General features: G+C 46.6%; 2 protein-coding genes across 2 annotated transcripts in view; both read left to right on the plus strand.

Moving 5' to 3' along the window:
• Positions 1–17,477, plus strand: part of LOC142823068 (uncharacterized) — a 61,965-nt gene that overhangs the window by 29,394 nt on the left and 15,094 nt on the right. Inside the window, exon 6 of the mRNA XM_075913348.1 lies at positions 16,711–16,934. Within this exon, the coding sequence (XP_075769463.1) occupies positions 16,711–16,934 (224 nt within the window). The remainder of the gene's footprint in view (positions 1–16,710; positions 16,935–17,477) is intronic.
• On the plus strand, positions 1,604–11,028 carry LOC142823163 (uncharacterized). The gene is made up of 2 exons (XM_075913726.1): positions 1,604–1,743; positions 6,936–11,028. The coding sequence occupies exon 2, from the start codon at positions 6,964–6,966 to the stop codon at positions 7,978–7,980; it is 1,017 nt and encodes a 338-aa protein (XP_075769841.1). The 5' UTR covers positions 1,604–1,743; positions 6,936–6,963; the 3' UTR covers positions 7,981–11,028.

The following is a 17,477-nucleotide window of genomic DNA, read 5'->3' on the forward strand; positions in this document are numbered from 1 at the left end:
TGTCCTGCATTCTTTCTACACTTTTTCATCTTCCTGCCCCATGCAGATCTTGGACTTCAGGCACAACTTCTGCGGCTGGAGTTTTAAGCCTCTTTAAGAAGAAGTGGCCACATTCACCCAAATGCCTGGGAGTCTCCATGGTGCAGCCACAGTTTGTGCAGATCCACATGTAACTTTTCTGGCCATCTTTGGAGAAAAAGGAGTTTCAAAAGGCAGCACTGGAGTAATGGGGCTCTCTCCCTCATATTCCTTCCCCTGGCCCTCAATCTGTTTCCCTTTTATTAATTTCTCATCCTTCCCTGTGCTGCACTTGCCCCTGAATTCTTTGTTTTTATCAGTCCCAGAAGTAACAGACACCCTCAGAACATGACCATAGCTAATATCAGATCCTGAGTTAGTACCCTTCTTCCCCCCAAGCATGTCAACCTCCTCATATGCCCTCTCTGCCTCTGCCCTTCTTCCCCTGCCAATAATGCCTCCACGGCAGGGTGGCCATGCATTTGCCGCTTTCCAGGGACAGTCCCCAGATGAGTTACTGTGTCCCCATGCAAACAGTATCTATGGAAAGTCCATGGTTCATGAAACTCATTCCTGAATAGCCTTACTTTTAATTTCATTTGTCGGTTACTGTGTCTAATGTATAAATTTGTTACAAAGAAATATCCAGAATGTTTCTATTATTGTTATTATTACTTTAAAACAACAAATAGTCTGGTAGCACTTTAAAGACTAATAAAACATGTAGATGTACTGTTAGCTATACCATAGGTGGTCCAGCACTACTGCATTTTCCATAGCTAAGATGCTGATGGAATGGTATATGATGCAGAACATATGTGAGATTCAAAATCTCATATAAAGTGAATATGGTATTGTTAAAAAAAAGCATTCATTCTGCTTTAATAATCAGCTTCAAAAGAATGTACCTTATTTATGATATGAATGTAATAGTGTAGTCAATCGATTAACCGATAAGCAAAAGCTTATAGGCTAATGCTATACTCTACATGCATTCCGCCCCCCACCCCTACCCTCACCACCGGTTTTTAAACTGGCTCCCCTGGCAGACTTGTTCCTGCCTGGCACCCCACACTGCTGCCTCTAATATAGACTATAGAATAGTGGAGTAACCAATAAGAATTCATGAGGTTCATCAACTATTCCATTAACCAATATTTAACGTGTTCTGTGTGTGCGCAGCTGTTACAAGTACCATGTCACATCCTCACACAGTGACCCCTGCACTTGTGTGTGTATATGTGTGTGTGTGGGGGGGGGGGGGGTCGCTCATACCATTGCCTGGCTTGCAGTGTTTGCGGCCCTGCGTGTCTCGGGTCTCACCCTGCGGCCACCTCCCCACGCTCCTCCCCTGGGGGCCGCCGAAGCGATCGGCCCCTGCCCGGAGCAGCTGTGGGGCCGGCCAGGGGAGCGCCCCTGCGCGGGGCTGGCTCTGCTCCATGGGTCCGGACGTGGGCAGCGCCCGGGGCGGGCTCCCCCCGAGCGGGGCTGGTGCCAGCAGAGGGCCCTGGCGGTGGCTGCGGAGGGGAGGCTGCTCTCGGGCTGTCTGCGCTGGAGACTGGGGTTGGACTTCCTGGGTCAGACGCCGCCGCCGCCTCCATTGTGAGCCCGGAGCCCGCGCGGATCAGCTGGCGGGGGGTGCGGGGAGCCGGGTCCAGTCCCCAGCGGCGCCCGGCCCGGCTGGAGCCAGCCCCGCGCGCCCTGCCCCGGAGCCGCAGCCTGCAGGTGAGGGGCGCGCCCCGGGCACAGGGCCGGGCAGGGAAGTGACTCTGCCCCCCCCCCCCTGCCCCTCGTCCTCCAGCGCTGCTCCCGGGGGGCGGGCCTTTACCTCCCGGTGCGCCTGCAGGAGCCCAGCCAGCCCTGGGAGAGGGATCGCCCCGGGCCGGGCCAGGGCCCGAGTCTCCCTGCCCGAGGAGGGCAGAGAAGGCAGTAGGGAGAGGACAGCATTTCCGGCGGGATGGAGACACCCATTCAGGGCCAGATTTTCAAAAGTGCTCCGGGACCAACACCTCCCCATGTAGAAGAGTTGGGGGGAGGTGCCCCCTTTCCATGGAGCATTGTTGCGGTTGCTTGGGGGCTGAGCTCTATTGAAAATCTTGCAGAGAACTGAAGAAAGGGTGAGGCTGCCTTTGCTGCCAGCAAAGGTGGTGTTTTTACAGAGGAGAATAATAACTAAGACAGTTTTGTTTCCCTGCTCTAAAATCCTGGTGGAGAAAAGACTCTAATTTGTACCATTATGTAGCTAAGCAAAGACAAACCCAGGAGTGGAGGGTGGGGGGAGGAAGATACTGTTGGTCTCCACAAGCTACAGTGCAGTAAAATCTGATTGCATCCTATCCCCACTGGCATGTTACCAAGAGTTGGCAAATGTCATTTGTTATCATGTAAAAACAATACCCCATTTTCTGGCCCTGGAGACTGAGCCTACCGAAGGCAGCAGGAGGGAGGGAGGTTCCCAGTGCTCACGCCTGCCTCAAACCCTTTTCTGCAGCATCCTACCCTAAGCAGATACATTTTCTTGGTAACAGGGTAAAGAGCAGAGAGAGGAAAAGCCAGCCCCTGGCAGTGCCAGCAAGAATCCTCCAAAGCTGCTCCTTTGATCCTGCTTTTATGTTGATTATTATTGTTGTTGTTCTTTTCAGGCACACAAGTGTTCTGGGTGCTTTGCAGAATGAGGTATAGGTAGATAGTCCATCTGCAAACTTTACTACCTCACTCCTTACCTCTTTCTCCAGATCATTTATGAATACGTTGAACAGAATTGTTCCTAGGACTGACCCCTGGGGGACACCACTAGTTACCCCTCTCCATTCTGAAAATTTACAATTTATTCCTACCCTTTGTTTCCTGTCTTTTAACCAGTTATCAATCCATGAAAGGACCTTCCCTCTTATCCCATGGCAATGTAATTTACACAAGAGCCTTTAGTGAGGGCTTTGTCTTTAAAAAGTTTCCATGTAGTTTGCAGGGATTTGGCTCTAGTCATTCTGCCTTTTAATTTCCATTTAACTAACCTCCTCATTTTTATGTAATTCCCCTTTTTTAAATTAAATGCCAGAGTGCTGGACTGCTGAGGTGTTCTTCCCACCACAGGAATGTTAAATGTTATTATATTATGGTCACTGTTCCCAAGCGGTCCTGTAATAGTTATATCCTGGACGGGATCCTGCGCTCCACTCAGGACTAAATCGAGAATTGCCTCTCCCCTTGTGGGTTCCTGTACCAGCTGCTCCAAGAAGCAGTCATTTAAGCTATTGAGAAATTTTATCTCTGCTTCTGTTCCTGAGTTGACAGGTACCCAGTCAATATGGGCATAATTAAAATCTCTCATTATTATAGAGTTCTTTATTTTGGTAGCCTCTCTAATCTCCCTTAGCATTTCAATGTCAGTATCACTGTCCTGGTCGGGTGGTCGATAATATATCCCTACTGCTAAATTATTATTATTGGAGCATGGAATTATTATCCATAGTGATTCTATTGAAGATGTTGATTCATTTAATATTTTTATTTCATTTGATTCTACTTTATCTTTCACATACAGTGCCACTCCGCCAACCACACGACCTGCTCTATCCTTCCGATATATTTTATATCCTGGTATGATTGTGTCCCACAGATTTTCCTCATTCCACCAGGTTTCAGTGATGCCTATTATGTCAATCTCCTCCTGTAATACGAGATACTCTAGTTCATCCATCTTATTAGTCAGACTCCTAGCATTTGTGTAGAAGTGCTTTAAAAAATTGCCACTGGTTATTTGTCTGCCCTTCCCTGATGCATTGGATTCCTTTATATGCAGTTGTTTGTCTGCTCTGGCCCATTGTTTGTCCTCTCTCCTCCTCTCTTTCTGACTACATCCTAGAGAATCTCTATCAATGGATTCTCCTCTAAGAGAAGTCTCCATCCGATTTACATGCTTCTCCGCACCAATCGGCTTTCCCCCATCTTTTAGTTTAAAAACTGCTCTACGGCCTTTTTAATGTTTAGTGCCAGCAGTCTGGTTCCACCCTGGTTTAGGTGGAGCCCATCCTTCCTGTATAGGCTCCCTTCCCCCCCCCCCCCCACCAGTAAATTTTTTAGCAGGCTGGCCAGCAGCCCAGCTCAGTTCTGGCTTGTGCTGGGTCCAAGACTTACCCTCACTGCAGCTCTGCATTTAAAGTGTACTAGGAGCCAGGCGGGCAGGGCAGCCCAGCTCAGTTCCAGCTCATGCTGGGTCCAGGAGCTCAGGTGTCCCTCACCCCGGACGGGGGCTGGTTTTTAAACTGGCTTCCCTTATGGACCAGCTTCCGCCTGGCACCCTGCACTGCTGTCTCTGGGTTGCCAGATGGTTTCAACAAAAATACCAGACACACTTGACATTACATCACAATCTACATTACATCTTATTTAGAAAATACCGGACATTTTTATTTTCTCATTTATATTTTCTCCATTTGTTTCCTGAACAGAAAGCTCAAATACTGGACTGTCCAGTTCAAAACTGGACACCTGGCACCCCCACCTCTGATACAGAGGCAGCAGCATAGTGGCAGGGGGCTCCTCAGGAGTGGGGCCAGAGCGTACTGGCTGCTTGGCCTCGCCCCCAGGGACTATAGAATAGTCGAGTAACCGATAAGAATTAATGAGGTTAATCGACTATTGAAGTAACCGATATTTAACATTTCTAGCTTATCCCTCCATGGGTCATATTGAATCTCTTAGCTACAGCATCATGCTGGGAGCTCATGTTAGCTGATTTCTCCAGAACCCCAAAGTCCCTTTCAGAGTTCCTGCTGTCTAGGGTACAGACCCTCAGTCTGTAAGCATGACATACATTTATTCTTAGATGTATAACTTTACCTTTGACTGTATTAAAACAAATATGCAGCTTGAACATCTCTAGTCTGGCACCCTTGGAACCTGACCCATGCCGAACCAGAGAATTTGCCAAAGCATAGGAGATCAATATTGTCTAATAGCATTACCAACACTTCCACTGCTTACAGGGCTCTTAAAAGACATTTTGGGTGTAAATTAGAATGAAATAACAGCACAGAACACTGACAGCCAGCATGGGTGGCTGTAAACAAACTTTATGGGGCTACGGGAAACTTGGCCACATGCATGATAAGTGGTCATCCATCTAACTAAAATCATGACGGACCATGGATGTTGCCGGACCAGAGAATGCTGGACTAGAGAGGATTTCAGATGAGCTCATCTTACCAAGAGAACCCAGTCCTCCTAAAATATTGACCTACCTATATTCATCATTTTTTACTACTCTACTAATTTTTGAGTCATACTTTGCCAGCAGTTACTTTATGTTTTCTTCCTTTATCACCCAACTTGTAATCTTCTTAAAAATGATATCAAGTTTATTTGACAAGATCTGTTGTCCCTAACACTATGTTGATTGGCATTATGTTATCCTCTTTTAATTTTGATTGAGTGGGTCTTGTTTTCATTTCTTTATTCCTTTCTATTACCAACATGGTTCTTGTAACCTAGGTCAACCTAGTTGCCCAATCTTGCAAAATTTTTGTATGCGAATAATTGCTTATGCAAGTAATTAAATCAGTGCTATAAGTTAATCGCTTGCTTAACTGCATGCAGGATTGGATCCAGCGTTCAGACGTGACACAAGTGAGTGTCATGGCAGAAGCAGTGGGGGACAGAAGGGACAAAGGGAATTATAATAAGTTCAGAGGATTACTTAGTAAGGCATGGGTGCATTTTGGTCATTGTATCATATCAATTTATTTTTAATGTTTAAAGAGTGGATACAATCTTCAAAATCTCCATGGACATTTAGGAGTCTTTGAGTGAGAGTTAGGCATCTAATGTGTTTATGCACCCAGTGAGCTTTTCAGTAGCATCTATTGGCATCTTTAGGCTCGTAAACACCTTTGAAAATCTATCTCTTAGATGCTTTTGAAAGTTGGAGTCATCATAGAAATCATAGAAACGTGGAATAGAAGGGACCTCAGGAGGTCCCACATCAGGGGTGGGGAAACTTTTTTGGGTCAAGGGCCTCTGACATCAAGAAAAATCAGTCTGGGACCACACACAAGTGAGAAGCAGAAACAACAACAAAACAACAAACACAACTCCCCCTCAATGATGTAGCTCCCGCGTGAGAAGGAGAAAGAGGCTCACCACATTTCCCTTGCACACCAGAGCCTAGGGAGGCCCAGCCTACTATATTTTGTGTGCTCCATCCTCGCGGTGGGGGGGGGGGGAGGGGCTGGAGGGCTCCCCAGTGCTGGGGGCGGTCCTGAGCCTTGGGGGCTGTATCTAGGCAAGCCAGGGGCCACTTCCAGCCCCTGGGCCTGAGGTTCCCACCTCTGATGTACACCATCTCTGACAGGTATTTGTCTAACCTGTTTGCAAAAAACCTCCAATGATGGAGATTCCTCATCCTCCCTGGACTCTAGGTAATTTATTTCAGTACTTAAAATGTTCCCCTCTGTAAATAGAAGGGCAGATTTTGAGAGGTGCAGAGCACCCACAGCTTTTAGCATTAGTAATTGTCCTGTGGGCGCCCAGTTCTGTTGTGCTACACATTGTGTATAGACAGTTGCTGCTCCTAAGAGTGTGTACAATCTGAAGTACAATCTGCAAACACAGCAAACTGGGGGATGCCCAAAGGAACAGTTAGGTAATTGTGACCAGTGTGATAAAGAGTGGTCATAGCTTACAATTACTGAGATGCTTGTAGGCATGATGACAGTGGAGTCTTGGAAGAGTGTAGTGGCTTTGCTAGGTCCATGATGCTTTCATGAATGTAGGGCTCATGAAAGGTGAAGGTTTTTTTATTGTGATAAATTCAAAGATAATTTGTCAGAGGCGTTGGATTTCCTGTTCCCCTTCTGAGGTTCCCTTTCCCCCCAGCATAGGCAATGTCTCATTTCTGGATTCTCTCTTTATTCCAGCTGTGAGTGACAAGGAGAACGGTCTGAGATGGAGGAACCATATAAGATGTCTCTGATAAGATCCAAAGGCAGTGTTTCTGAGAGCCCTGAGCAGGAAAAATCCCCTAGGAGTCCAGATGAATCAGAAGCACAGCAGCAAAACACTCCAGAGGAAAGTAAGTCTGCTCACAGCATGCAAGGTGTGAGGAAACGCAAAGGTACCATTGTCCGCCGGAGAACATTCATGGGGGAAAGGCCCAACATCTGCATTGAGTGTGGGAAAAGCTTCCTTCAGAGTTCAGACCTTATTAATCATCGGCGAATCCACACAGGGGAGAAGCCCTATAAATGCATTGACTGTGGGAAAAGCTTCAGCGTCAGCTCAAACCTCATCCGGCACCAGAGAACCCACACAGGGGAGAAACCCTACAACTGCCCTGACTGTGGGAAAAACTTCACGGACAAGTCGACCCTGACTCAACACCAGCGCGTCCACACGGGTGAGAAGCCCTACATGTGCATCGACTGCGGGAAGAGCTTTAGCCGCAGCTCCCACCACAAGAGACATCTGAGGAGCCCTCCAGGGAAGAGGCAAGGTAAATGCACCCACCGGGAAAGCACTGCTGTTGGGAAGGTGAAAGAAACCAAAGCATCAAAGAAGAGAACCTCAGCCATCGAGATCCCCAACACATGCGCCGAGTGCTGGCAGAGCTTTAGCCAGAACTCGGACCTGGTCAAACACATGCGGATCCACACGGGCGAGAAACCCTATGAGTGTCCCGACTGCGGGAAAAGATTCAACGTCAGCTCTAACCTGATCAGACACCAGAGGATCCACACGGGAGAGAAACCCTACACGTGCTCTGACTGCGGGAAAAGCTTCACTGACAAATCCACCCTCACCCAGCATTACCGGATCCACACGGGCGAGAAACCCTATATATGTGCTTATTGCGGGAAAAGCTTTAGTCACAGCTCCCACCACAAGAGACATGAGAAAATCCATAAAGGAAGGAATTCGGTGTCCTTCCTGCCATTATGGCCCTACCCCACTCAGACATTCTAGAGCGCAGGGTGCATACTAAAGAGCCCGAGGTGGGATTGGTGTGAACTACAGAGAGAGAGAAAGACAGCACTGTGTGGCCTGGAGAGTAGAAATTGCTACATGTCATCAGACCAGCAGTCAAACTACTCCAGTCCCCTTTTTCTAAAAGTGGCTATGAACCACATACCTCAAAGGAAGGTGTGAAACTCCCATAAGGGACAATTTTGCAATAACATGTCCATGGGGGGAAAGTGGCTGCTTGTTCCCAGGATGTTAATTAGTTGGCTTATGGCCTCAATATAAAGATCCCTTAGAAATCTTTATCCTAACCATGGCAACTTTGGATATTTTTATCATTCCCATAGCTTTGTTTAATTCTCCTTTTTTGGCATCCTATTCTTTGCCTCGATAACATGTTGTGGCAGTGAGTTCCACATGCTAGTCATGCATTGTGTAGAACAGTATTTCTTGCTGCTGGTTTTAGTACCCTTTATTTCACTGGCCATCTCCTTTTTCTTGTAATATGAGAGGGAGAGTTGGGAACCTAATTTACTGGTACTTTCTCTCTCCTGTTTATACACCTACATCACGTGCCCTCTTTTTCATCATCTCTGTAGTCTAAATAGTTCCAGTCTTTTCATCCCCTTCTCATAAAGAAGTCTCTTCTGCGCTCTAACAATGTTTGTCTTCTGTCTCTGAACCCCCTCTAATTCTGCTCTATCCTTTTTGAGGTGGGATGACCGGATCTGAATGCAGTATTCCTGCTTTGGGTGTCCCATCAATTTACATAGTGGCATTAGAATATTCAGTATTATTTTCTATCCAAGTGTTTATCCATACTTTATTTTTATCCACTATCATGCATTGTGGAGAGGTTTTCATTCATCTGTCTAGCATGACACCTGCATCTCTTTCCTTAGTTCTTGCACTTAATTTAGATCCTAGCTGTTTGTATGAGTAGATGATATCGTCCCTGTTAATGGGCCACATGGTGCCAGCCATTTCCAAGCAAAACTCTCCCTTTTGAAGTGAATAGGGAAATTAAATAGATATCTATATTGGCAGAGACTTTCAAAGCAGCCTAAGGAGTTTGGATGCCCAAGGTGGGGTTTTTAAAAGCTCCTAAGTGATTTAGGCCCAGATCCGTAATGGTATTTAGGCATTGTTCTATTCAACATTGCATCACTATCTCATTTTCAAAGTTGACTTAAGCACTTAAGAATCTAATTCCTCCTGAAAGTCATAGAATCATAGAATCCCAGCGCTGGAAGAGACCTCAGGAGGTCATCGAGTCCAGCCCCTGTGCAAAGCAGGGCCAATCCCAACAAGAAAAGTTGTTCTCCTGTGTCACTTCAGGCCACTTTTTCAAAGGTATTTAGGCACCTAGAGATTCAGATAGGTGTCTAGTGGGGGTCTCGACAAACCCCCTCAAATGAATGGGTGTTAGACATGTAGGTGATTGTGAAATTCCCTTTAGATGCCTAAATAACTGTAAAAATATGGCCTTTATGCATTTTTGAAAATTTCATCCCCATTTCCAGAGCTGGGTGTCCAAATCCTTTAAATAGTTTTGAAAAATCTCAGCTTCTCTGTGAATCATAAGGTTTTTTCATAGACCTCATCACTGTAGTATTTCAACACTTCCCAGAAGAATGAAATCTGATTTTAAACTGATGGTATGATATGGATCAAAGTGCACTGTATTGCACTTACCTGCACTGAATTGCATCTGCTGTCATGTTGTCTAGTTCATCTAGTGTTGTTAGATCCCCTCTAAGTTACTCAGCTGCCTTTATTCACAAAGGAATGTTGTATTCTCTGCAAAATTTGCCACCTCCGTTCTCACATTAAGCAGCATTAGTCCTAGGCACGGATGTAGTTTAGGAGGGGCAAGAAGCATCCCCCCACCAAAGAGCAAGCCTCAGGCAGGTGTAGAATTTGGTGTCCCCTCTTGTCCCCCAAGTGTGTTCCCCTTGGCCTGACTGGAGCTGCCCTCCAAATATAGAAGTCAAACTATGCCTATGGTGCAAGGGTGACCAGATGTCCCAATTTTATCAGGACTGTCCCTCTTATCAGGCGCTTTGTCTTACATAGGATTTTTTTCTCCCTACCACTTGCATTGACACCTCTGATGCCCTGATTTTTCACACCTGCTATCCAGTCCCCCTAACTAGTCCTAATACAGGACTGTGAAAGAATCACACTGTTAACCTCTTGCCACATTGAAAAACTGACTATTTATCATTTTTATTTTCTGCCTCTTAGCCAGTGTCCAGTTCATAACAGTACATTTCTCATTCATCCCTTGACTACATGGCTGCCTTAAGAGCCTCTGCTGAGGGACTTTGTCAAAAGGTTTTTTTGAAAGTCTAAATAAATTAGATAAATGAGAACCAGTGTGTATATTAGTTTTTGTTGATAAACAATCAAAGCATTCCTCTAGATCAGGCTGTACAGATTAGTTCAGATTCTTTGTCTTTAGACTTTGGCCTGAAGTGGACAAATTGCCCCAACCTGCCAACACTTGCATCTGCAGCCCTGGCAGGTCTGCCTGTATCTCACACAAAATCTCATGTGTGAGAGGGACTCACACAAAATATCACTTGGCCCAGGAGAAGGTGCACTGGGTTGTGAGCCAGGGGACTAAGCTCTATGCACATTTCTGTGAGTCATGTTGTCATTTCTGTTGTTCACAACTGGTTTGGCTAAACTAGATCCCGGAAATAGATCTGAGATCCCTATGATGCCAGGTCCAACTTTCATGCCTTTACCAGTGGTGTCTTTCAGAATACACAGGCCATTTCTATGTACTTGATTACCCTGTCAGTAACCCAGGCTCTAAACATATTTCTCTGCCAGAAGCCCTGATTCTCAACATTCCACTGCTGTATCACAAATAGCTACATCTCTCTTTAGGTCGTGGGTCACATAGAAGGAAAAGCCTAGATTCGAAGAAGCAGGAGGATTTGACCCTGGGCCATCCACCTTGAAAAACTAGGCTACAGAGTCACTTTATTTCTTTGGTGTCGTGACCCCTTAATCTATTATACTATATATTTTAGAAATGTGCATCTGTCTTTGAGTCCATTTGTCCAAGAACCCCTCCTAAATGGTAAGAGCTAGGACCACTAAATTGGGGATTCAGCTTCCTCTTATCATAACTTAAAGAGAGGTAAGGGATTGGTTGTGCCAGGATAATGGGATGTGCCTGGAGTTTGGTGCTTTCTCAAAATGGAATGGGAGGGGTCTGGTAGGAGGGAGTTATACTGTAGAATGACCACAGGGAGGCAGCAAGGTGCTATAGATTGGGACCAGGACAGCTATAACCCTATTGGGCCAGCAGGGGGCAGAGATGGAGAAAGGAATAGCTATCATTCATATAAATAGCTATCATTCAAATAAAAATCTTAAATGAATCAATATGTTCAATAGAATCACTACGGATAGTAATTCCATGCTCCAAAAATAAGAATATAGCAGTAGGGATATATTATCGACCACCTGACCAGGACAGTGATACTGACATTGAAATGCTAAAGGAGATTAGAGAGGCTACCAAAATAAAAAACTCTATAATAATGGGGGATTTCAATTATCCCCATATTGACTAGGTACATGGCACCTCAGGAAGAGATGCAGAGATAAAATTTCTCAATGGCTTAAATGACTGCTTCTTGGAGCAGCTGGTACAGGAACCCACAAGGGGAGAGGCAATTCTCGATTTAGTCCTGAGTGGAGTGCAGGATCAGGTCCAGGAGGTAACTATTACAGGACCGCTTGGGAACAGTGACCATAATATAATAACATTTAACATTCCTGTGGTGGGAAGAACACCTCAGAAGTCCAGCACTCTGGCATTTAATTTCAAAAAGGGGAATTACACAAAAATGAGGAGGTTGGTTAAACAGAAATTAAAAGGCACAGTGATGAGAGCCAAATCCCTGCAAGCTGCATGGAAACTTTTTAAAGACACCATAATAGAGGCCCAACTTAAATGTATACCCCAAATTAGAAAACATAGTAAGAGACCTAAAAAAGTCACCGTGGCTTACCCACCATGTAAAAGAAGCAGTGAGGGACAAAAAGGCATCTTTCAAGAAATGGAAGTCCAATCCCAGTGAGATAAATAGAAAGGAACATAAACACTGTCAAATTAAGTGTAAAAAATGTAATAAGAAAAGCAAAAAAAGATTTTGAGGAACAGCTAGCCAAAAACTCAAAAAAGCAATAGCAAAATATTTTTAAGTACATTAGAAGCAGGAAGCCTGCAAAAAAACTAGTGGGTCCCCTAGACAATACAAAAGGACCAATCAAGGACGATAAAGCCATTGCGGAGAAACTAAATGATTTCTTTGCATCAGTCTTCACGGCTGAGGATGTTGGGGAGATTCCCAAACCTGCACCGCCCTTTGTGGGAGATGAATCTGAGGAACTGTCCCAGATTGAAGTGTCATTAGAGGAGGTTTTGGAACAAATAGAAAAACTTAACGTTAACAAATCACCGGGACCAGATAGTATTCACCCAAGAGATCTAAACGAACTCAAATGGGAAATTTCAGAACTGTTAACTGTGGTTTGTAATCTATCCTTTAAATCGGCTTCCGTACCTACTGACTGAAAATAGCTAACGTGACACTAATATTTAAAAAGGTCTCTAAAGGGGATCCTGGCAATTACAGACCAGTAAGTCTAATATTGGTACCGGGCAAATTAGTCGAAACAATAGTTAACAATAAAATTGTTAGGCACATAGAAGAACATAGTTTGTTGGGCAAAAGTCAACATGGTTTCTGTAAAGGGAAATCATGTCTTACTAATCTGTTAGAGTTCTATGAAGGGGTTAACAAATATGTGGCCAAGGGGGATCCAGTAGATGTAGTATACTTAGATTTTAAGAAAGCCTTTGACAAAGTCCCTCACCAAAGGCTCTTGTGTAAATTACATTGTCATGGGATAAGAGGGAAGGTCCTTTCATGGATTGATAACTGGTTAAAAGACAGGAAACAAAGGGTAGGAATAAATTGTAAATTTTCAGAATGGAGAGGGGTAACTAGTGGTGTCCTCCAAGGGTCAGTCCTAGGACCAATCCTATTCAACTTATTCATAAATGATCTGGAGAAAGGGGTAAGCAGTGAGGTAGTAAAGTTTGCGGATGATACTAAACTGTTTAGGATAGTCAAGACAGAAGCAGACTGTGAAAAACTTCAAAAAGATCTCACCAAACTGAGTGACTGAGCAACAAAATGGCAAATGAAGTTTAATGAGGATAAGTGTAAAATAATGCACGTTGGAAAAAATAACCCCAACTATACATATAGTATGATGGGGGCTAATTTGGCTACGACAAAACAGGAAAGAGATCTTGGAGTTATCGTGGATAGTTCTCTGAAAATGTCCACAAAGTGTGCTGCGGTGGTCAAAAAGGCAAATAGAATGTTAGGAATTTTTAAGAAAGGGATAGAAAATAAGACCCAGAATATCTTACTGCCCCTGTATAGAACTATGGTACTCCCACATCTTGAGTACTGTGTACAGATGTGGTCTCCTCACCTCAAAAAAGATATTTTGGCCTTGAAAAGGGTTCAGAAAAGGGCAACTAAAATGCTGAGGGGTTTGGAACAGGTCCCATATGAAGAGAGGCTAAAGCGACTGGGACTTTTCAGTTTGGAAAAGAGGAGACTTAGGGGGGATATGATAGAGGTATATAAAATTATGAGTGGTGTGGAAAGGGTGAATAAAGAAAAGTTATTTATTAGTTCCCATAATATAAGGACTAGAGGACACCAAATGAAATTAATGGGTAGCAGGTTTAAAACTAATAAGGGAAAGTTCTTCACACAGCACATAGTCAACCTGTGGAACTCCTTGCCAGAGGAGGCTGTGAAGGCTAGAACTATAACAGTTTAAAGAGAAGCTATATAAATTCATGGAGGTCAAGTCCATAAAAGGCTATTTGCCAGGGAGTAGGAATGGTGTCCCTGGCCTTTGTGTGTCAGAGGCTGGAGATGGATAGTACGAGACAAATCGCTTGATCATTGTCTTCAGTCCACCCCCTCCGGGGCATCTGGTGCTGGCCACTGTCGGCAGACAGGCTACTGGGCTAGATGGACCATTTGTCTGTCCCAGCATGGCCTTTCTTATGGTCTTATCTATTATATATTTCAGAGATCTCAGCAGGGTAGCTATGTTAATCTGTAACTATACAAAAAGAAGCAGTCCTGTAACATCTTAGAGACTAACAAATATATATATATAGAGAGAGTATCATGAGATTACGCGGGCAAGACACTTGCTCAGATGAAAGTGGAGAAAAAAGGGGGAGCCTCACAATATACAACAGAAAAAGAAGAGAGGGGAAGAAAAAAATACCTCTCTATTGTAGTGCTGGTGCTAATGAGGTTAATTGAGTGGGCTGCAAGTGTCCCATACTTAACTTTTTCTGTCAATTGGGTGTTGAATATAACAGCCCATCCTGTTCATGTCTTTGTTCAGTCTATGAGAGAGAGTGTCAGATTTGCATAGGAAAGCCAGTTCTGCAATTTCCTTCTGTAGTTGTTTTTTTAAATTCCTTTGTAGAATGGCTACTTTTAAATCCATTAATGAGTGCCCAGGTAAGTTAAAATGTGCTCCTACTGTGTATGACTATTTCTGATAGCCGAATATCCGGACATGCACCCTTCCCTCAGCTGTGTCTGCAACAGCCATGGAGAGGTGCTTTTCACCTGGCCCCACACTGCAGTGGTGAGAGAGGCCAAACCACTTATCCCAGCCCTACCTGAGAGCAAGGATTTATGTGAAGCATGCACATTTTCATTTTATTTTCCAAAAAACAAACATTAATTAAGAACCTGATAAATCTGGTTATCTATACACAGTGGACCAAGAAAATTTGAGGGAGCCCTGTATCAAAATATTCCAGTGGTTAGCCCTCTCTTGAGAGGTGTAGGTGCTGTAACCCAGACTCCAGATAGGTTATGCCTATTCTGAGGAGAGGTAGAGGCAAAACCACACCATGGAGATTACCTTACATTTTAAACTTTGTAAAGACAAAATAGAATAGAAAGTAACAGCAAATACTTAGGAAACAGTAAACTGTAATCATCATTCACAATAGAAGTGTTTCAACACCATGCTGCATGACTCCAGGAGGGAGCCAGCTCCTCCTCTTTCTAGCTACAGAATCCAGCTCTATCTCACCTTCGTCTCTCCCTGGTGACTCTCCTGTGATGACTGTACTTCTTTCCAGTGAATGTGAGATCCTCACTCAGAGATCCATACCCGGTCCCCAGGCACCCAAAGTGTATTTCCTCTGTCAGTGCCCAAGTGGCCAGGCCCACCAGACGTACGCTCTGTGCCCCTCACCACCATGTAGATGTGTGCCAGAGTCTCCGTCTTTCTGTGAAGGGTCAGGGATTAGGTGAGTTCATGACCTGTTCCAGGTACGTGCCAGTGCTTATGGCTCCATGGAGGGGCTGCCAATTAATATCCCTGGCGAAGGAGAGGAGTGGAGACACCAGGGTTCCTTCCCCTCCTCAGGCAGCAGCAGGTCCCACCACGTGGTGTTGGGGTGGGATGTGTGCAAGGAAATGGAGGGTGTGAAGCATGAACACGTACCGGCTGGATGTCATGCAGCTGACTCAGGGACTTGGGGAGACTGGCCGGGGTCAGGGACCCAATGATGAGTTTGAGGGTCCAGGGTGAGAGACAGACAGGAAGCCCTGACTCTCCCATCGGACTTGCTCAAGCAAGGGAAGCACGAAGCAATGCTAGGGCACATGACAGGACCACGCAGAGCAGGCAGTCCCATACACTGGCTAGTCCATCTCCTCCCTCCATTGTTTGAGTCTGGTGGCACCAGCCAGGACTGGCATCCAGCACACCCAGGGGAACTCCACCACTTCACAGTGAGGTGCGGATTGTGCAGCAGGGGCTCTGCCAGGAGTTTCTCCCACTCAACAGCTGTTGCCGACATGGTTTCTGAAAATAGCTTCCAGGTCCTGAAGAGATCTTGGGTAAAAGACAGGCAGCTCAGAGACTTCTAGGGTGGAGATAAAAGAGCTTTCAGTTGTGTGGGACCCTTGGAGGGGACCTCCATGACCAGACAGCCTGGCCTCTGGATCAGGGAGGGATCGCTGGCAGAAAGGTACATGCCCAGAGAGTAGGCAGGCCACTTGGGACAGTTCTGCTTTTCTAGGATTTCTATCCCATGCCATACTCAGAACAAAACCAGAAATAGTTTTCCCCCAGTGTAGGACAGGGGATGCAGTGCATTGGCATGATTTCATGTCCAAGGTCATGCTGGGAGGAACAGGCTCAGGCCTTGCCCAGAGGTACTGGAAGATCCCCTATTCTGGGAACAGGTGAGTGACCATAGTAGCAGATAAACCAGTCCACACCCTGTCCCATGGCATGGGTTGGATCCCACCTGCCTTCCACCTCGGACCACCATTTCTTGGCCCAATTGACTTGGGTGGAGGAGGCTGCCAAAGAGATGGCTTTGCATAGCAAGCAGGGACACAGTGGGTGGGGACAGGAAGGAAGAGAGACACTGGAACACCAGCCAGGAGTTTTCTGAACTAAAGACCCCAGGGCGCCCTGAAGCCCTGGCTAGGAGCTGGGAGCAGGTTTCGCTGGGGCTCCGTCTCCGGACCAGGACTCTCTGCTTAGGAGGGAGGGCAGGATTCTGGCCAGATCCGTACCTGATGCATTCCAGTCCCGAGGGAGCGGGTTTGCATGGAGTGTGGTCGCTAGAGGGCCCTGGCTGTAGCTAAGGGACGGAGGGAGGGAGGCGGCTGCTCTCTGTCTGCTCGGCACATCGGGGGTTGGGCTTCCCGGGTCAGACGCTGCTGCAGCCGCCTCCATTGTGAGCCGGGTGCCCGGGCTGCGCCGCGGCTGCTCCCCGCGGGCTTCCCCAGCGCCCCGCTGCGCACGGCCGGGCTGGAGCCTGCTCGGCTCCCTGCGCGCCCAGCCTGCAGGTGAGAGGCGCGCCCTGGGCACGGGGCCGGGCAGGGACGTGACTCTGCCTCCTCTCCGCCCAGCGCTGCTCTCGGGGGGTCGGGCGGGGGTGCGGGTTCCAGCGCTGTTCTCCCCCCGGAGCGCCCGCAGTAGCCGAGCCAGCCTCGGGGAAGCAGCCGGGCCAGGCCAGGGCCTGAGTCTCCCAGCCCGAGGGGGACGGGGGTAGGACTGAGCTAGGGGCAGCGGGAGCAATGGGGGGGGGGGGGGCGAGGGAGGTTCCTGGTTCCTAACCCCATCCCCTGCATACACCCCATCCAATGCCCCAGGCAGAGTGACTGTCCTGGGACAAGTTGAGGTGCAGGGGGAGGAAAAGCCAGGTCCTACCTCTGCCTGGTCCCCAGTGCTGGGGGAATGTGCTGCCCTGGGGGCCGGGGCAGGGTAGCCCCCAAAGCCGCTCCTTGGGGTCTGCTCTCTTTCTAGTGTTTGAGTCAGAGAATCTGTTACTGGGTTGTTAAAATGTCTCAGCGGGCGCAGTCTTGGGGCTAGGCGATGGTTTTGCACTG

This window comes from Pelodiscus sinensis, chromosome 32, assembly GCF_049634645.1.
Source record: "Pelodiscus sinensis isolate JC-2024 chromosome 32, ASM4963464v1, whole genome shotgun sequence".
Taxonomy (NCBI): Eukaryota; Metazoa; Chordata; order Testudines; family Trionychidae; genus Pelodiscus; species Pelodiscus sinensis.

What these genes read in the sequence shown, in the direction of transcription:
- LOC142823163 (XM_075913726.1), top strand. Translation starts at nt 6,964, where the DNA reads ATGGAGGAACCATATAAGATGTCTCTGATAAGATCCAAAGGCAGTGTT.